Source organism: Athalia rosae, chromosome 3 (assembly GCF_917208135.1).
Source record: "Athalia rosae chromosome 3, iyAthRosa1.1, whole genome shotgun sequence".
Lineage (NCBI taxonomy): Eukaryota > Metazoa > Arthropoda > Insecta > Hymenoptera > Athaliidae > Athalia > Athalia rosae.
Genome location: NC_064028.1, coordinates 23,382,301 through 23,402,719, shown reverse-complemented (window position 1 = coordinate 23,402,719; position 20,419 = coordinate 23,382,301). Strand labels below are relative to the sequence as shown.

The window sequence follows — 20,419 nt, the reverse complement described above, 5'->3', positions numbered from 1 at the left end:
TTGGAACGAAAAAGTTTACCAGTTTTTCAAGATAGTTACGAGCACAGAAATCCGCTGCGTTTTACATCCTTTTTCACAGTTTCGTTTCAACTAGATGGAATTAGAGCAATTCGCCCCAACGGTTTACCAGTAATTATATAACCTTGTAATTAGACGGAGATTGGTGCACACCGAAGCACATGCTAAATAGACTCGATATAGATGTCTATATATATTGGTACATATTTACTCGTTCAATCATCAGCGGCGTGAGCTGTTGCAGACGTAAAATCAACGTATTTTTATTCCAGAATTAAACGATCACTCGAAATTCTGAAAAACAAATATCTACGTGAAACCAACGGCTTTCTTTTTTTATCATAGAAGTAGAGGTCAATCTCTGACCTTCTCGGTTAACAGATTATCCCCAATTTATCGTCAAGTAGGGCTTTCGCAATTTTCAATGCCGGTGAAAATGAAAATCCAAAGGAGTTCTAAATTTCTTCAGTAAATATAGTTTGACGATAATCAAATATCAGTTACCAGTTGTGGAAAAAAAAAAACTAAAAAAAATCAAAGGGATTTTTTTTGTCTTCCCTTTTTTAACAAAGTCAGTAAAATATGTTTAATTCAGGCTCCATTTGCATGGAGAAAAATTTTCTTGGTATCCGTTCGAATGGTATTCACCCCTGTTGGAAAGAAGTTATATACACATTGAATTGAATTTTACCTGATGTGTACTCAAAGGATGCTTCGTAAACCACTTCAGTAATTCCGCCACTCGCTGCTATTCCCTTGACCGAAGGTTGGATTTACTAAACTTTTTGATAGAATTCCCTAGTAGCTATTAAATGCATTTAATATTTTTCTTTTTTTCTTCTAACAAACTTCGCGTTCCACCGCAAGATATCAGACTCAGCTTGCACCGCGGTTGAGTCTCGATGGACCAGCTTGGCGGTGCAGTTAACCGGGAACCACATCATCGCGATTGAGTTTCAGAGAAGTAATATTTTTTTTCTTTCGACCGATTCGCTGAATTATATATTTAAAAATTGTGACGTAGATTCGCGTATTGTCAATTGGTTTACGAGGACACAGCTGTTGCTCCGTGAAAACCCGGCGGTATACGAGATTCCGAAAAATTTAACCCTGTCGATATAATTAAGGAAGACATAGAAAACATAATTCCCTCCCGCGATCGTTGGGAAGAAGAGCGAGTCGCTCTGGGCGTGTTGGTATATTTTCAACTCGTAGCGGTGTGGGTACGGTTGGGGTCTATTTTCGGCGTCAAGATGAGGCATCGACTCTCGCGCCTTTCCCTCTTCCCGCTTCTCTCCTCGGTCTCATCCTCAACTTGACCGGGCGAAAGCTCTCCTCTCTTTCGCCGTATATTTTTTCAATTTTTTCTTCCATGATCACTCACCTCTCGCGCCCGTCCAGATATTCTTCATCTCCCTGTTTGAAACTCAACTCTTTTTCGCGCTGCACGACGCCTCCTTCGGTTTGGCATTGAAAATTGCAAGTGCCTTCCACATGTTCCATATGGCTGTAAGACGCGACGCGCGGACGGGTGGCATGCTGAGAGTAAATAAACGACCGCATTCAACATTGACTCTATCGTCGCTAATTTCAAGACTTCGTGTTGAGTAGGAATGACGCTAATCGACGAAGTATATAGGTAGTTGTCGGTAATGATTTATTGAGCGTGGAATCAATCGTCAGATCGCATCACCCTCTACTCACGATCGATGTCTGTTCGAACGGAAAAAATCACGAATCGCAAGATATTGTCGTTAGCTTTACAGAGGTCACGCGACAACTTGCCACACTCCTCCTACATACTTATAGATGCTTCTAGGTAAAAAAAACTGCGAAAACGAAATTAGAGAAAACACCGAAGAAGTTACCACAAGAAATGTCGCGACGTCGTAGACCAGTTAAAGATAACATCAAAGATTTAAAATTACCAAGTGCAACTTGAACGGGTCCATTAGAGTTTCTGTCTGTTCGATAAAAGGACGAAATCGTACAGGTGGTCCTCCTCAACTTACTACGTGAGCGCGTCGATAAAACGTCGTTTATAACGTGAAAAGTAAGGGATGAAAAAAGGAGAAAAAAAATTAGGATGAAGATTCCAACTATTCGATACGCTGTAAAAAATTTGATGCCTAACAAATGATCGAACTTTGAAAATCAAAGTGCACGAACGATCTTGCGCGTGATCACGTGATCCGTATGACAAAAGTTTTTCAATAAAATTTAATGTTCGCAGCAAGAGTGCACGGTGCTCGAAGTCGTGATACAATTGTAATCCAGATAATAGTCTCGCGACTCAAGAGGTTAAAATATAAGGGTCAAGTAGATGCGACTCAACAATGAAGACAAAGACTTTAGACGTAGGTACGTAATATCAATTAGAGACGCTAAATTAGCGACACTCTTTGTGACTCGTTCATTCATGTTTTACCTGTGAGTGTAAATTTCTCTTAATAGAGGCAACGAATCGACGGTACGGAAATTTGTTGGGTCGTTATTTACCGACAATTAAATCTGCAAAATTGTTGCCATGAAACAGTATGAAGGAAGAGGAGCTTTTAACGACTCGAAAATAAGTAATTCTGTTTCAGCCAATGGCTCGGGACTCGGTTTAAACGGCAAGAATTAGGTTGGCGACCCATTTCTCGAGAAAATTAACTGTCACAGAATTTCGAAATGAAGAAAGAAGAGAAATCTTCCTTGTATATAAAAACTAGGAAATAACCTTCGTCGTTGCTTGCGCATCGTCGTAAAAAAGATATGGGAGCAATAAATCGATGTTAGCATACGTACGTCAGCCGGCAATCTGACCTTTACACTTATAGTGTTTGCAGTGGTCACCCTGTAGCTCCAATTATAGAATTATAAATAACAATATCGAATTGATGACGGCCAATAAATTAGTGCGATGGCAATTGGATCATGATAATGCGATTGTCATTCGTCGTGTATTCGATATCAAGTTACCAGAAGATATTGGATGTCTATGACGATTCAAATTTGATGATGATCGATCATTGAGCGAGCAAAAATTGATCATTTAGTGCTCATAATCTAACTCTAGATAATAATTATTGCAGTGTTAGTGAAATTACTTAGGCATAAAGATGTGCAAATTTATATTGTCAGCAGTTTTCATCCCTTACGACCGGGGTTGAATCGAGCTTTTGTTGGAGGGTAGGTTCCATGGTGTAATGGTTAGCACTCTGGACTCTGAATCCAGCGATCCGAGTTCAAATCTCGGTGGAACCTTGTTTTTTTGCACCTTCTAAAAATATCACAACTTTATAAAAGCTTTCAACATCGAGGGCAACTCGTTCATATTGAAAATTCATGTTTGTAATTATAAAAGTTTTGACTGAACTTTTTTTTGTCTGTGCTGCAGGTAGGGTGATAAAAGAACTAACATTATTAATAAAAAATATCATTTCTACTAATGACATCGAGGAAACTATACTCATATAGAAGCACTATTATTCTAAGTTTTATCCAAACATAGCGATTTTCATGTGGATAATAAACTATTTGCGACAAAGGTTCATTAAACTGGTGTTAAAAATCGATGAGAAAAGATATAACCGTGTAACCAGAGTAAAGGCATCTGTGGTATAGCAAGAGCTGGATATAAATTTATTCAGCCTATTCCGCACCCGTGACGTAAGTAAATTTATTGTGCATTACACTACATGACTTTGTAAAATAAAACCTGCCGAGAAATTTGAAAGATCTATAAGAAGAAAGTTTCGGGTAAATTGTATCCAGATTAATTGAGAGAATATTTTGCGGTTAAAACTTTAGTGAAATCTTTCTCAATTCGAGGAGACAGAAAAAGTGTTAAAATTCTTTTTTACCTCAGCCAAACGAAAAAGAAAAATCTAGGATCGTTTTAGTGTTCGAGACAGCTTAAATTTGTACAAATTCCACGAGCGCTCTACGGATAGTGCATTTGACCTTTTTTTTCATTGGTACGAGCATAAAAAATTTTTTTTTTTGGAGCAGGAAAAAGCTAAATCAAAGTCTCCCCACTCATTAATGGAGGAACAAAAAGGTCAATGTTACTTCGTTCACATAAGCTTTGTAGAAATGTGATTATTTCATGGAATTTTCGTCGTCGAATACTTATGAACTTCATGCTGAAAATTTATCGAAGAAGATAGAGACGTTAACTTCTTGATTCTAAAAAATGGATCAATTCAGACAGCGGATTCTGATTCCAACTTGTGATGAATTTTCTAATAATTGACTAAGATGCAGCCAAAAATAGTAACTTATTGAACAATTTTCTAAATTTAAAAAACAATTCAAATAAGATCTCGTTGTTTTTCACTGTTATCCTTATCTGAATTGATTTAAGATTAACCACCTTTACTACCTACGATTGATTAAACAGGAAACCACTTATCCAACAACTTTTTCGGATTGTGATGTGGCCATCTCTCAGATATTTTTTTAACCCAGGAATAGTGGCACTTTTCGAAGCGCTCCAGCTATGCCAAGGAAGATGGGAGTAAGTGCGCTCCGCATGCGCTCCTCCTGCACTTGGCCCACGTATTTGGTCAGGGTGGCCAGAGGGCTGTAGAGCATTTAACCTCGATTCATTTTTGGTTGAAATATGAGCCGGTATTTATTATAATTAACTGTTGATTAATCCGTTTATTAAAGTGAGTTTAATCATGTCGCTGATGCGAGTGAACCCACGATCATACGTGAGGCTGTCGACAATATTTCGAGAAGGAAAACGACTTCACTCTGTTGTGGCCAAAGAAGTTGAATACTCTGATCCACCACAGTATCCACCAATTTTGGATCTTTCGTTGAAAGCCAAAGAAAAAAGAAGACACGAGTCTTGGCATGAAGAAATAAAAAAATTGAATACAGTAGAGGAAAAACTAATGAAGATAAATATGCCCCGTTACTATGGATGGAAATCTCTCATGTTATTTGAACATTTGATACCGTACAACTCAGAATCGCTCGCACAGTTTATTACCAGAACTCATCTGATTCAAGAACCGGGACTTCCTAAATACTATGATCGTGTTATGGCTCCTGAGAAAATAGAAGAAATAGTACAACGAATCAAAAAACAAATAGAGGAGACGATATTATTAGAATACAATTATAGAAAGTATGTATTAGGTTCTCTAAGCTTACCTAATAATTCCTTTGGATTTGCTTATAATTCATCATTTCTCATTGCAGAAGAGAGCAGGAAATAGAAGCAGTAGATGAAAAAAAATCTGAGTTATTGAACAATGCACGAACAGAAGCACTTGTACGTCAAATCAACAGAATTTTGCTTGCCACCTTAGCCTCTGATTTACCTCATCTACTAGAGGCTCAAATTGATGATGAACCCCGTGTGGAAGCCTTCTGGTTCGCAGGAGGGATAGAACCCCCAAAAGCTGTGAGAAAATTTAAAGAATCAGTACCATGGTTGAAAGATTATGCAAATGATCCTCTGAGTACTAAGATTCAGTACAAAGGTGAACCAATTCTACAACTCAGACATGATCTGCCTCTGAAAGAAATTGTTAGCCTTAGTGAATCAGAAAACCCAGTATTCACAGTTCCTGAATTTAGATTCGATCCCAGAGTTCTAGGTTACGAATTTAAATATGTTCATGGAACTAACATACCTGGCTTCTGGCCTGGAGATCCAAGTGAATTTGGACTCATGTCGTACCACAATCGAAACCACCTTGACAAGAGGTCGGTCAAATTCAAAGATGATGAAGATGCCCTCAATGTACAAGCTATATATGCCTCGTACAGTTGGCTACTCTCTCAAGCCTGCTATCAAGGTAAGATATTTGGCGTTGATGTCTTGATTACAGTCATGTCTCGAGATACAGTTGATTAGACATTCCCTGGAATTTTTAGGGTTTTCCACATTTACCGATTTGACGTATCCTTTATTAACACAAACTGTCATAACCAATGGCCAATCATGGTCACTTTATGCATACCAATTGAATACGACGTTAGTGAATTCCGAGCATGCTGACACAAATCCTCGTAAGAATTTGTGCTGGACTTCAGGGTCTATGAAGCTCTTTGAAGGGATTGAAGACGGAAAACTAGTTGGCTTGAACGATGATGTATTAAAAACGTTAATTAAATTTTACGCGAATGTACCGCAAAAGCGAGAAGGCGTTAATATGAAACCTTATCTTGGTACTTCGGAGCAAAAAATTGCAGATATAACAGATCCGGAAAGGAGAGCATGGCTCGAGAAATACTTCAAACACATGTATTCCAACAGGCCAAGACACTTGTAAGTAGATACGAACTACGTGCTTAAACTTATGAAAAGTTCTCGCGAATCCAATTCAAGTGTAATTCACTCTTAAAATTTTCAGCCTGAGAGAGGAAATCGATCATTGGGAGAAGATTTATAAGATCGATTTCAAAACACGATTCATGGATAAAAAACTAACTAAATGGGAACACGGTTACAGACACTCGGCCAGGAAATATGATGACCATTTGCCAACGTATATACCTAAATGTTTAAGGCCGGGAGGACCGAAAAGTAGAAATAAGTGGGCGAAAACCTATTATCCTTGAGCAATTCCTCATACTGTTGTCGTAAATTGAAATCTTGCTACACCATTAAATACACTTATATAAACCAAATATCCTACTGCCTCCTCTTATTTTTGGTCCCCTACATCGATTCCAATACACGCCACAACGATTCATTGATTTTTATTTCAATACTTCGCAATCACACAGATCGTAACTATTTATAAACAATAGTGTGAATCGATTTCGGCGGCAAACTTAGGTAAATGTTTCCTCTTTCTGGATCCCTAATGCTTACACTACGTTTTTTGCTGCGCCTGAAACAAAGAAGAATATATGTGTGAAATAATATCTGCATTCTGTGCTCGATTCTGTGCCTATCGCTAGACACCTGGTTTTCAAATAATTAGGGTAAAATTGTACTCACGTATTGTACAGCACTAAGACCGAATTATTGTCCGGTGTCCTAAAGCCCACAGTTTTGATGTACTTCGAGCTTTTAGTGGTGTCTATCCTCAATGAATTCCGCGGTATAAATTTGCTGAAGTGTGCGATCGCGTAGTACATCGGTTGTTTGTAAAATTCATCATTATCAGCCTTAATGATGATTGCAGAATCCACGAAGTTCTTCTTCCAGTTAGGGCCTCCCTTTTCGTCCAGGGCCAGATTCCAGTCTACCCATCCCGTCACCCAGTGCTCCAGGTTCTTTAAGATGAACGAGAAAATATTTCATTACTGGTAGAACACTCTCATAATTCTTTTACATTGATTTATGTCCTCACATTAATCCACTTACTTCTATTATGTCCTCAATGTACTGTTCCCCCCGTTTCCAGGATCCCAACACGACCTTCTTAAAATTCCAAGGCTTGTCGCCTGCGTAAAAAAAAGGAAAGGAAAAAAATCCTTTAGGCATAATCTTTAATATCCCGATACTTACTAGTATTGATTACTTACCAACCGACGCTTCGGTCATGATGATGAATTTCTCAGGATGATCGATATGCATTCTGTCTACGACCCATGCGGGAAGACTGTCCCAATACCAATGTATGGCGATTCCATCGGTATAATCTTTTGCTACCTTATTCGCGAACACCAGGTTCACATACCAGGGCAAACTGAATCTTTGATCGTCCAGTGCAAGAATCTTAGTTTTGTTATGTTCCGTGTTGCGTAGGGTTGGCCCTAGATTTTCAGCTATCCATTTGCCCATTTGGTTTGGAGTCCATCCCAAACTATTGAAACCATTTAGTGGTATTATACCATTGGACGGTTCATTCCCCGTGGAAATTGCCCACATCTCAAGTCCGTAGCTTTTGTACACGTCTAAGAATTTCATGTGATAGTCTGCGTACAGCTGATAAAACTCCTTTCGAAGGAAACCTGCCGAATTTAGATTTTTCGTTTTTAACTGCAGCAGTTGCGGTTTGACCAGACCATTGATAGTGACGTTCATCATCATAATGCATACCAAATCCGGTGTAATCGTTGTTTGTCTTCATCCATGGCGGAGCGCTCCAAGCAGCTGCTAAAAAGTTGAGTTCAGGATTCATTTTCAGAGCTTTTTGCATGAAAGGAATTTTGTAGACAAGGTCTTCTTCGGCGAGATTGAAGTGTTCAAGCCGTAGATCATTTGCAACGTCGTCGTAAGTGTACTTCCTGGTAGAAAAATCACAACCGCCTATCGGTAGTCGCCCCAGATTATAGTTGCTACCTTCTTTAGTGAAATATGATCTGCAAAAATCATCGGAATTATAATGTTGAAGTCTGAATCGGTTTAGTTCAAGATTGTAGTAATATACCTCAACAGATTTTCCTGTGCACCTGGACTGAGGGTCTTAATATTAATACCCGCAGCATCCGTGAATGCTCCTCCGAATCCATATATACTTTGATAAGTTGTTTGGGGATTAACTTCAATAATTTGGTCAGCCTTGTCCGATTTATCGGTAAAAGCACCTTGCGTAACGCTTAGTCTCAAACCATCTTTGCTAGAAGTGTATTGTACAAATTTGCCGATCTCCGGAACTGCAACTTCCGGGTTCGTATCGCAGTAAGTTGCATTGCAGACGCAGACTGTTCCACCATTTCCGAAATCTCGATGTATGCAAGGACTGGATGTTGTAGCTGCGAATTCAAGGAAATCTGATTCAAGCTCTGAATTCAGGGAATATGACTTCGAACGCATCAGATCAATGGAAACTTGATACAAAATTATCATCCTGAATTGACCAAATTGAACCGATAAATTCTTTGTGAGAAAGAATGAAAAATACCAATGTCGAAATCACTCGGAATGATCGTTCTTGGCAAAGTTCCAACCAGTGAACAATTGCGTCGATACAATGGCTATTATTCGTCTACAAAATCCTGACGAATTATTGCGCTCAACGATTTTATCTCATTCGGGGCTAATTTTATATGAGCGTATTGATCAATTATATGAAAGCGAATGTTTCTTTGAATAAGATATTCGAACATCACCTTCGCATATCCAGAGGATAACGAGGAGGAGGTATCGTCGCATGTTGATCTCCCTCATCGGACCGAAACCTGGAATAAAAAGTAGCCCAAATATACGATCACATTGGATAGACGAAACGATATTTATTTATCCAATCAATTTTTTATGCCGATACCCGTCTATTTATGGTCTGTGAATTTAAACATATTTAAAGTTCCTATGCGTACGTCGCGTTATGTTATGATAATGTATGACGTTTGTCTGATAAGATTTGGTGCTGATTAAACTGCTCGAATATATAATTTGATCTGATCTGATATTCTATAATCTAATCTGTACTAATCTAATCTAATTTAATCCGATCTCTTCTAATCTGATTTAATTGTTAGAAGCGAAACAAAATAGTCGCTTATCACGTGCGGGGTGGGTCGCGAAACTTTTTGATAATTTTTAAAATTGCAGAAAATCGCGTCAGACTTCGATGGCAACGACTACGCCTCCTATTTAGTATGCTGTAGACACAATAAATCGGCATAAGGGAGGCCGGAAGGGCGTTAATAAAAAAAGGAAAGAGCTAACAGAGATGCGACTTACTTTAATTTCCGGTGCGTTGAGCGGCCCGGAGAGTTTGATTGCTGAAGCGTCAGGAGAACTTATTGGTTGTTGAGTTGTAGTAATCTAATACACACAAGAAAGATTAAATTCACACAAAAGTATATTTAGCAACCAAACAAGTAATAAACAAGTAACTGAGTTTATGTATTCAAGTATGACCGATGATTGATCCATAACTCCTAACATTTTATTCAAAGAGTGATAAAAGAACATCACTTGAGCTTAAGTGTACTGCCGATGTACGATTAATCTCGGAGCGTTTAATTCGATTTTAATTACTGCAAGAACTGATTTTCGAAGTATGTAACTCGAACGGTGAATGATTCCAGAGTAAAGTCGAATACTTCACTTGAGAGTACAAGTTAATTCTAAGAGTTTAATAAGAGTTTAGGTATGAACCTTGGGTGGAAGCTGAACCAAAATTGATGAATGCACCTTGTGCATGCTTTTTTATATGGGAGGCGTGGACTTGAAAGAGAGGCTCTTAACCCTTTCCGCTCTATCTAATCCTATACGATACATATCCTTATCTTATTTCTATTCATCTAGGGTATGAGCGGTGATTGCGGCAGGTGGAAATGATAACTTAACATAAACAAATCTGGGACTTGCGCTCTCGAGTGGCTACCTTATCTGACAAAAAATTCGCTGATTCAGGGACCTCGCCTGGTATATATCCATGTTTATAATTGCTACAGTCGTATGTGTATAGGTATAGAAGCTGGAGTGAGACCACACCGAAACAGTAAGAAATATTGTATTATCTAACAATAAGTCAATTAAGTTTTTTGGTTTTATCATTGATATACTGAACACCTGGGGGGGCTGTGGATTTATCATTTTTTCGAGATTTCTTGGTAGGTCACTCTTAGCAAGTAGCAAAACAAATAATATAGATATGTATTTTTTTTTTTTTAAGTAACTAGAAATAAGAATTAAAATATGAATAAGATGAAAAATTTTCAACCAATTTTCAAGCTTCGGAGCAACAGTTTTCTCCCCCAGTATTAAATGTCATGGAAGCCAATGAGTGAATCGCAAAAAACAAAACTATCACTTGCTCCACAAACGCATGTATTATTATGGCATTCGGACGGTTCTACCTCCACGTACAGAGTCGCGCGTGAACTTTATCAATTAAAAGTTTCTCGACCACATTCGGCTGTGTAGATGATTTTTTTAGCGCCCGCGCGTAAAAAAACAAAAAGTTTCACCCTCGAGTTTTCTCCGCGGGATAATAGTTATAACTCCGGTTTTTTTTTTTTCGTCAACGCAGCGTTTCAATCGCTTGACAAATTGTCGTAATCGACATTAAATCACCAATATCGACGATGTCTCGGTACGTTGAACTCTGTTTAAATTTTAAGATTTTCCTTCAGAACAGGCTCTTGATTTGAGAGATTAGAGGGGTAGGAAGGTGAAGTTGATTGTGAAATCCCAATAGATTTTGAGCTATAATTTAATCGTTCACTTCAGCAAATTTGTTGAGCATACTCAAAATTGAAGATTCACTCAAATTGTTCAACTGCACTCAAAACCGCACTCTCTTCAGCGGTGCAATTTCGGTGGAACAAAATGTATCGTGCAACGAGATCGAAACATTTACCGGGCTTTGTCGTTGAAAACCACGAAGTGCCGTCACTCAAAATCGCTCACTCACTCTCCAGCAGAGTTCTGCTCGTTCATTGATAGGCATTTCCGTTGGGTTTACGTTACTTCTGTAACGTCGTCATTCGCTTCGTACTGGGCCATATCAGAGAGCTTCGTTCTCCAGACTGATAGCTGCGATGCGTTCAATTACGCTCAAACGTAGACAGCGGAATTGACGCTGCAAAGTGACGCTTCTATCCGAACGAACCTCAATTTGTTTCAAACGACATTACGGCAATTTTACTGTCATCTGAAGATCCGAATCAAAAGTGAGGTGTGGAAACTTTCAACCTAAATCACGAGACCTTCACCTTTGCGAAATCGGAGGTAAAATCATTCTCCTTTTTCTCCTGAACGTTTTCTCTTCCGTTCGATCGAAATGTCATCGCGTATAATTCCTCGTAAGAAAATTTATATTCCACTGATCCCATTGTCGGGAATTAACTGTAATAACGTAAACGTCTTGAAAAGAGAGAAAAAAAAAAAAATATGCGCGTAATTTATAAATGCTGAATTCTTTTTTTTTCTTCATCGTACTTTTGTATTACCGTTAACGTGCTCTCGGTATGTATAGCGAAATCGCGGAGTGAAAATGAAAGTAAAGAAGAAGGGAAAGAAGAAAGAAAAAACAAACGGATGAAGAAAAAAATCAAGAAAAATGAATGAAAATTAAACTAAGAAAAATGTTCGCCTTGCCAGCTTTGTGAAATGTGAGCTCTCCGCGTGGGATCGAAATACATGCGGCGGAAAAGTATTATATTTTCCAATTACCTTGCGTGTTATAAATTATATTGTTATAGCGTAAAAATTCCCCAGTAATCCTAATTACACGATCACGTATTTCGATTTTGGTACATGTTTGTACGTATATCTTAGATCTGAGGGGTTTTCCAACGAATGACGAATTACGAGGTAACACAGTTTGAGGTTTCGTCTTACTCGCAAGCTTTCTCTTCTACGTCTTAACGCGGCTTACAATAAATCTAATTAGTTGACTCTTGGAAGGCGCTAATTGAGAGGGTGAATTTACATATGTTACGTATTATCTTACGAGACGTAGACTTGACCTTCAAAGTAAAAGCTCCGTTCGCTTCGATCGCTAGTCTTTCTCTTCGAACTTGGCATACTCCGGTCGAATTAAGTCGTCAGTTTTATTCATTTTCATATTTTTTCGCTCTTTTAAATTTCAAGGAAGTATTAAATTCTTCGGAAACCTTCACACACAGTTACAAAAACACCCCTCTCCCCCGTACGATCCGGGATGTAGCGCTCTTCAACAAATTTCGGCAGGGGTGGTCTGCTTTAGGGGGGAAAGAAAACCCTTGAAGTCTTTACAAAGCTCGTTAAGTAGCCCGGAGGGGCCTTTTTTCAAGAAACCTATTCCACGCATTACTTCTACCTTCATAATCTTTGAGTAAACCCGATCAAAAATTTACTAGCCTCATACAGAAGCGACGGGTTTTCCTATGAGATTTACCGCCCCCTGCAGGATATAGAATTATTTCTAGTTGTTATTATTTTTCTTTTTACGCTTATATTCATTGCTCGTATAAATTTTTTATTCCCTCTCTTTTTCCCTCTCACGTTGGCCAACGCTATTTTTCTCTCTCGTAAAAATGTTCGAGCCGGTGAAGAAAAACGGAATCAAACTTCAGATTTATAAGTACACCTATTCGATTTGAACAGTGCGATCTGCAGTTTATACTCGCTGATATATTGTATTACGCTGTAGTGCGAAGCGAACATTATATTTGTTCTTCATAATATTTATTGTAGATTGTAAACGGCGGACGCAGCAAAGGTCAATTGTCAAACGGACAAATTTACGATATGGACAAATAAGATATTATCGGTTCAACCGTTTCGAATTTCGAGATCATATATCAGTTTCCACGATAAAACAGCGATGCTCACGGCAGATTAGAAGCTCCTTAGTTTCGTTTGTAGAGCAAAAAATCTGTACAGGAGCGGTAGATTTTACAATAATAAGGAGAATCGTTGTCACAAACTTCTTGCACCTTTTGAAAATTGTATTTTTTAACAAAATATTTTCCAACAGTAAATTAATCGGTTTATTAATTTTCTCTCAAGTTCATCTCACAGTTACTAAATCTGCATCGTTGAGTTACATATATCTAGTCGTATCAGCACAACGAAAGCTTTGAATTATTTGCATTTAATTATACCACTCTGAAGTTGGGTCCTGCAGCGGCAGTCGAGATGGTGCATTCCCTAAAGAGCTGTAATTTATCAAGATTAATACTTGAGCTAATGAATTATGGAGATTAATGTACATCCTAGAAACGCCTCGAGAAACGTGCCAAATCTATATCTTTATACTCTAAATTGAAAGTCTTGCGATTTAACTGTAAACTACGTGGTTTTTCTACTTACAAAAACGATACACATTAAAAAAAAAACAGGGTGCTCATTGATAACAATAAATCTGAAGAGTTATAAGAAGAAAAATAACTAATCAGACGAGCTTTTCGGGTTACGGAGGCCAATATTAGTGTCCATCGAGAATTTTTTTTATATCTTTTACGTTTACGTGTTTTTTTTTTTTTTTACCATAGAGAAACGTGATTCGACATCTCGTTTTTGTAGTGGTATGGGGCGAGTAAAAACAGGAGATTTTCGGTTCCCAACAACCCTCTGGGAGTCATTAAAATTGGCTACGTAGGATATAGATCGTTTTGACGCCGCAGAACGATGTACGTTTGAAAAGGTTTGTTTGGTTTTATTCTTTGTTTTTTTTTTTCAAAAAGTTGGGCGACACGTGCATTCTACATTACGAGACAAAATATTCCGTTATAGTTGTATAAAATTTTGTGGTTATTTAAAAATTGTCATCAAATTTTTAACTGAAAGCTCGCACGTGGAATTGGGACGAATCGATTGCGTATCGTCCCATAACTAGATCTGTACCTGTGCTACGTATACCTGTAGACGATCGGAGTTAGTCACCCGACATCGGACGTTAACGAGTCCCGGCAGAATTTCGGGGTATCCCGCGGGGAAATATTTTAATCAATCCGCGACTGCCCGCGCCCGTGATGGCAACCTCGAGGTAGGCCTCTCTATTCGTCGTTGTTCTCGCTGTGGGTTGAAAACGGGGTGCCGTAAAGTACCCGCTGCGGTAGGAAGAGTCGCAACGCCGACAACAGGATTTCACAGCCCTTTTGTCCCTTCCGAAAACGAAAAAATGGAAAGAAAAAAAAAGAAGACGTATACGCGAGATGAAAAAGCGATGAGAGAGAGAGAAAAGCAAATTTCAACCCCTCGCGTAGATCTTAGCGTATTTCACGGATCATATCGCTCCACTCCTCAAGTCCCTAACACGGTAATATCCACTTTGAAGCTCTGCTAAGATTTATAATCACGACTGAAGATTTGGGATGGCTATCGACTGGACCGTGGAATCGAACTAAGTTCTAAAGTAATCGAAGATTTTTCGTGTCGTTCGTGTCTGTAGGCAATGAAATTTAATTTTTTTGATTCTTCGTTGCATTATACACGGATGAAAAGAGAAAAAAAATCGATCGATATACGAGCAGAAAGTATATACGGCATCACATATATTAAATGTGGATTTCCACAATTTATCGTCTTTTGATGTTCTCGAATGGAGCGAGTGTGAGTTACATTATTGAGAAAGCTGCAAACATAAAATCGTATATTGAACGCAGCCCGTTCCGGACCATTAAAACTCAACTACATTGAATAATCGGCAAAAGCGCCCCGTGATGTTTACAAGTAGTAAAGGAAAAAAAAAGAAAAATTTTACAACTAAATTCAGTCGAGATTATAGTCTGAAAATTATACTTTTTCACAAACTCCTTGGAAACTCGATCGAATGCGTGAGGCAAATCGATGAATCGAATAAAACCGATCGCCTCAAAAAAAAATTAAATCTCATTACATACACTTTTATAATTTGTCTTCGATCCTTCTATCATTATTCCACACTTCTTGCTTCCAAATTGAATCTAGACTGCACGCTTCAAGCAATTCCCTCTTTGGGGTTTGAGTGATCAGTAAGTGCAGACGGGGGTGGAGGCGAACGAATGTTGGGAAAGGGCTGCGGCAGTTTCATGGTTAAAATAAAATAACGGAGCAACTAAAGCAGCGGTAGTAGCAGCGGGAGCAGGAGCAGCAGCAGCAGCAGCAGTAGCTATGCAAAGCATACGGCGGTGGGTGAGTTTGGTATGAGTTCGCGTCGATTTCAGCTTACCCTGGTAGGGGGGGACGGGGTAGGGTGGGTATTCTCATGCCGAAGGTGTACGTGTATACGTATATACGTATAGAGAAGGGGAGCAAAATTCCCGGAACAACGTTATAACAGCTGGTGCCAATAACGGGCAAATTCTATGTTCAACGTGATAACAGTAAATTGATTCTATTATAGCGAAGAAGTTCAAGTTCGGATGTTGCGTCGTTACGAAAACGCGGCCAATTATTGGCGTTATTTTGGATGAAATCCTCACGATCGATTTTATCGCTCTCGACAAATGAAATTCACCGTAATTCGTGAAAATATCAAACGTAACTGGGGCGAGCGCTGCGGAGACTGAAATAAAAAATTAGTGATAAAAATCCACACGTTTTTCTTTAACGAGCATCACCGATTACATTATGATATTTCACAGCGAACCGTTGATTGTATCGTAAAATCATTAAAATAAAAGTCTTGAGTGAGTTTTTTTAATGCACCGCTAAAACAAAAAAAAAAGAAGTGGGAATGCAAAAATGGCGCTTCTTTTTCTTTTACTCTGCATATTATAAAGTTTTCCCCGAACAACATCATTATAATTTTCTTACATATACAGTTCCGCTTGTACAAAAGATGACGTGGAGTAAAGTGAGGGAAAATAAAAAAATAAAAATAAGAAATAAATAAAAGAGAGAATGAAAAGTCGCGGCCCTCCGGTCTACTAGAGAACTCTCCGCGAGGTGGTTTGAGATTTTCTAGTCGTACAGGTATGCAGTGTACGTACGTATAGTGACATACCTTTATCGCGAAGTTCAAAGGCGCGTTGTGACGCCACATTTTCAGCTGGAAAAGGTGAAAAGTGTAATGAGTTACTTTTCTGAGTGGATGAATGAATGTATGAATGTACACGAATGCTTCGAGTAACTAGCAGGTGAAATGTTTCCCTCAAAAATACGAAACCCGTTCTCTGCTTCAATCTCGAACGTTCTTCCGACAAACTTTTGACTCGTTCATTTCAGGGAGAACCACGGAATCGATAGACTCTATTTTTATCCAGGAAATGCCTTGTAAATTCGGAGCGACCCTAACGGAGACGTAAGTCTTATTTAATTTTTTTTCTCCATGATTATATCTCAAACCTCGTTTCAATTAAAAAAATACCTCACGCTTTCGATACAGGGAAAATTTGTAACGTTCCCAATTATCACGCGATCTTTGAACGCTACATTTATTTCTGCATGTCCCTAGGCATGCCGATATCTAGGGGCGGTAGACTGCCTGTCTTGTTTCCGTGGTCGCCCTTGCACCGCCTATTTCTAATTTTGACCCCTATTTGTCATAGAGTACACGAGCTTTCGTGTTGATCGCGTAATGTTCGACGCTGTTATTGACCAGTTTATATTCAAATATATTCCGCGTCTGCATCGGTGGTCGATATTTGCAAATTATCGCAGTTCACCGTGCGTATACCACGTGAACGCCAATAATAATATACGACGATTCACTAACTTGAATTATACGAATATCAATTTATGTACTCAATTATATATAGGATTATTTAATCATGACGTACAGATAAACATGGCTCGGACTAATTTAACACCGTGTTCAAACATCCACCGAACTTGTAAGCCCGACTTTATTCCGTCGTTTATTTTATTTTCATTTTTATATCGTACAAAAATTGAAGCATAAAATATAGCGTGAATTTGTACCGTTAGAAAATACAAAAGTATATTCAATGATGAAGACCGAAGTCCACCGTGGGTGGCTACGAGACCGGGGGTTTTTCTTATCGTAAAAGCGCAGAGCGTTTAGGCTCCGTAGCCCATATAAGGTGTAAAGGTTCTCTTCGTACGAGGCATGAGGTATAGGGTCGAGGGTTATGTGCCATAAATTTCTTCGGTGGACGGGAGACGAGGTCTGCAGGTCTGCGGGATGCGGTGACGCGGCGGACTCGTGCGACGAAAATGATAAATTTTGGGCGGGAGCTGGTAGGGATCGTAAATTGTTGTTTGTAAAAGGAAAAGCGAGAGACCGTAGATGCAGGTGAGGTTCGCGGGACTACCTTAAATACGGTGGCGGAGCGAAAGGGAAGAACAAAAGGGAAAAGCACGAGAAAACAACAGCGTGTTTTCGCTCGAGCGTTTTTTGAAAACGATTCGATTAAGGGGTCTCGCACCCTGTGAAGGACCAAGTGCTGCGGAGAGAACAAAAAAAAAAAAAAGCAAAAAGAAAAAGGAAAGGTACACGTATCATTTCAAAGAAATTGAATATGTCACTTTCCTCTGCGCGCCGCGTCTTATTTTTATACTTTTATCTTTCCGTCCCGCGTCTACCACCAGAATTACATTTCTCTAGTCTGCGGGGTGGGTGATTTCGATCTCCGATTTTCGCATGCTTATTGCAACCGACCCCAACGATCGACGCGCCTTGACGCCCTTACGCTCTCTGACGTATTGCTGGCACAACGGCGCTATCGACTGAAAATCTTATTTTTCCCCCGCGAAAACGATCGAGAATCGCACACACCGAATTGCATAGACTTTTCAAACGTCTGACTTACGTGCTGTGTTCAAACGGTTCGCGTATGTTCGTTTAAAAAATTCGAAAGAGTTTTGTCGGTAGTTTTTTTGGTTTTTTTGTTTTTTTTTGCTGGTTCAGGGTGAACTCTTTGGATTCTGACAAACGAGGAGATTTCGTTAAACCCCCGTCGACAAATAAATTCATCTCGGGCTGATTAATAGCGCGTCAACGATTACGTGTATTTTTTCAATTCCGACGAATGGTCCGCAGGTCGGCAGATTGTTGGATTACTTAGCGGGGGCTATCAAAAAATGATATCTCGGTCGGTAGATGGGGACAAACGTAATACTTATTGTTATACCGACATGTCCCTCGACAAAAGAGCTGTCTGCGGTCTAGACAGCGAAAAAAATAAGTTCTCGACACCTGCACCTGATATTAGCGGCGATTTGTGACGAGACTGGGATACAACTGCGAAATCATTCGACCGGGGTGGTCGTCGGCCTCTTTTTTCTGAAATTCAGATTCGAACGCGACGTAAAAATGATCTCGACGTCGGACGCTCGTAAAAATTCTGACGGACATTCGGATTTCGCGGAGTTTGAGAGAAGTGTTCCCAAATAAATGAATACAAATAAATTGACCATGGTATACGGTTCGGAATGGATTCTTCTTCCTTTTCGGACGTCGGTACATAAGCGGAAAAGACTCTTTTCTGAACGCGAATGTCCGTATTTGTTTGATATGCGTGACGTGCCTTTCCCAAGTTAAGAAGATTTCCCCTTTCGCTTGGAATAACCAAATAAATTCCGTTTCTGAACAATCCGGTATATCGCACACCAAGCGACCTAGTTTTACTCCCTTATACCGTGCGACAATTTTCTTTATCCAAGTATTTTTCCACGCACCAGTTTCTCCTATTCCTGATGAAAAAAAAAAAAAAAAATCCTGTAAAACGTTCGAAAAAAATATTTATTCAGACCTCGATAGTCGAATAGGAAGTGGCAGACGGTGGTTGATTCGCGAAACGCGCGAAACACTCGAGCCAAAGATTGTCGTACATGCGTTGGCCGGGTTTCCGAAAGTATAGGCATGTGCGATCGTCTGGCGGTCGGTGACAAGAATCGGGTATAAAGGAGATGACGGAATGTGCCGCAATGCAACGTCCCTAGCAATGTGGTTTTAGTGCGCCGTTGGGGCTTGTCTTCCTATACACCGTTACACGCTTCCGGCTTTCTCGCATTTACATTTACATTTACTCTATCTTATTCACATTTCACGTTAAAGCCAGCAGAGAGCTGGAGTCGAAGCGGCGAATGTTTCCCAGCCAGCAAGTTGCCACCCATCAGAGCAACGTACGTCTCCGACTACGTATGTTGGTTAAAATATACAGGAACTGAAAGCGGCACACCTACGTCGCCGTTGAAATCCCATCGCGAAATATGCCGAGATGCTTTACAGCGTACACATATACTATCCTGACAGTTTTTCAAGCTTGATTGTAACGGAGGAGGAACGCCGAGAGTCGGATGAGGATATCCGATACCGCGCGTGGGAAGGATCGATAATTCGCGTGTGAACAAAAAAAAAAAGAGCTTTTTTTTCCCATCTCTTTTTTTATCTCTTCCCACTCCCGAATTACCAAGTTAAATTTAGTTCATGGTAATTCGGCTAGATGTACCTTCCGAACTGAACGCTGGCTTGTCCTCGATTTTGCGAAGATCCTTTGTGTCGCGGAGATTCTTTTAATAAATAAAAAATGACGACGCTCTGTACGAGGATCGTTCGGGACCGGTGACGTACCACACTTGGAAAATCTATATATATATGTCTATATATACCGCTGCGAAAGTCGTTTACAACGTTTTACTCAAAGTGAAAAGGAAAGCGAAACGCATATCCAGAAATATTTGATCGCGGGATTATTTACGGAAGGAAGGGACACCGTCGATGGCCGACGTTCGGAGTAACCGTGTTCATAAAATATTCACCGTTCACTTAAACCCCGTAAAAGGTTGCCAGGTTTTCAACCGCTCGAGAAAATTCGAGACGACAAAACCGGGGTTTTTGTTATTTTGACGGGAATGGCGAACCGTTAATTTCCGAGTTCCAATATTTTCCCACTCCGTGATCCTCGGGGCGCTGCGGAGCCAACCATAAGAGTCATCGGCTCATGGGAGTCGATTTAAGCCGCGGGACATCTCCCGCGGGAAAGACAACCCGGTTGATTGAACATGGTAGTTCTGTACCAACGTACGCGACATCTGTATCTTCACGGATGATCGAACATCGACACTTGTAGCTGAAGAGGCTATTCGACTACCAGAGATGCAGGCGTCACTTTGAAATTGCACGAAATGGAACGGCTCTTCGCGTTTCCGTCTATGCTTCCCATCCCGATTCGA

The 20,419-nt window shown here is 39.7% G+C and overlaps 3 protein-coding genes and 1 non-coding gene across 4 annotated transcripts in view; 3 read left to right on the top strand and 1 right to left on the bottom strand.

The window, feature by feature from the left end:
* The first annotated feature begins 3,195 nt into the window (after positions 1-3,195).
* Trnaq-cug lies at positions 3,196-3,267 on the top strand. The gene has a single exon. It is a non-coding gene; the product is annotated as a tRNA-Gln (tRNA).
* An 874-nt stretch (positions 3,268-4,141) lies between these two features.
* Positions 4,142-6,654, top strand: LOC105686804 (28S ribosomal protein S30, mitochondrial). The gene is made up of 4 exons (XM_012401937.3): positions 4,142-5,143; positions 5,218-5,819; positions 5,899-6,292; positions 6,378-6,654. The coding sequence occupies exons 1-4, from the start codon at positions 4,689-4,691 to the stop codon at positions 6,583-6,585; spliced, it is 1,659 nt and encodes a 552-aa protein (XP_012257360.2). The 5' UTR covers positions 4,142-4,688; the 3' UTR covers positions 6,586-6,654.
* Positions 6,655-6,710: 56 nt separating this feature from the next.
* On the bottom strand, positions 6,711-10,090 carry LOC105686809 (lysosomal acid glucosylceramidase-like). The gene is made up of 9 exons (XM_012401947.3): positions 10,025-10,090; positions 9,605-9,688; positions 9,031-9,099; positions 8,349-8,673; positions 8,018-8,280; positions 7,501-7,929; positions 7,340-7,419; positions 6,971-7,248; positions 6,711-6,860 (listed from the first exon to the last, which is right to left on the bottom strand). Exons 3-9 carry the CDS (start codon positions 9,086-9,088, stop codon positions 6,761-6,763), a joined length of 1,533 nt encoding a protein of 510 aa, XP_012257370.1. The 5' UTR covers positions 9,089-9,099; positions 9,605-9,688; positions 10,025-10,090; the 3' UTR covers positions 6,711-6,760.
* Positions 10,091-11,355: 1,265 nt separating this feature from the next.
* LOC105686800 (zwei Ig domain protein zig-8-like) overlaps positions 11,356-20,419 on the top strand; it is a 208,303-nt gene continuing 199,239 nt past the window's right edge. Inside the window, exon 1 of the mRNA XM_048653209.1 lies at positions 11,356-11,602. The gene's annotated coding sequence lies outside the window, so the exon portion shown is untranslated. The remainder of the gene's footprint in view (positions 11,603-20,419) is intronic.

Coding starts and splice junctions, on each gene's coding strand:
- LOC105686804 (XM_012401937.3), top strand. CDS start 4,689: ATGTCGCTGATGCGAGTGAACCCACGATCATACGTGAGGCTGTCGACA. Junction 5,144..5,217: donor TTAGAATACAATTATAGAAA/GTATGTATTAGG, acceptor TTCTCATTGCAG/AAGAGAGCAGGAAATAGAAG. Junction 6,293..6,377: donor TCCAACAGGCCAAGACACTT/GTAAGTAGATAC, acceptor TAAAATTTTCAG/CCTGAGAGAGGAAATCGATC.
- LOC105686809 (XM_012401947.3), bottom strand. CDS start 9,088: ATGAGGGAGATCAACATGCGACGATACCTCCTCCTCGTTATCCTCTGG. Junction 7,420..7,500: donor CATGACCGAAGCGTCGGTTG/GTAAGTAATCAA, acceptor TTTTTTACGCAG/GCGACAAGCCTTGGAATTTT. Junction 6,861..6,970: donor GTCTTAGTGCTGTACAATAC/GTGAGTACAATT, acceptor TCTTTGTTTCAG/GCGCAGCAAAAAACGTAGTG.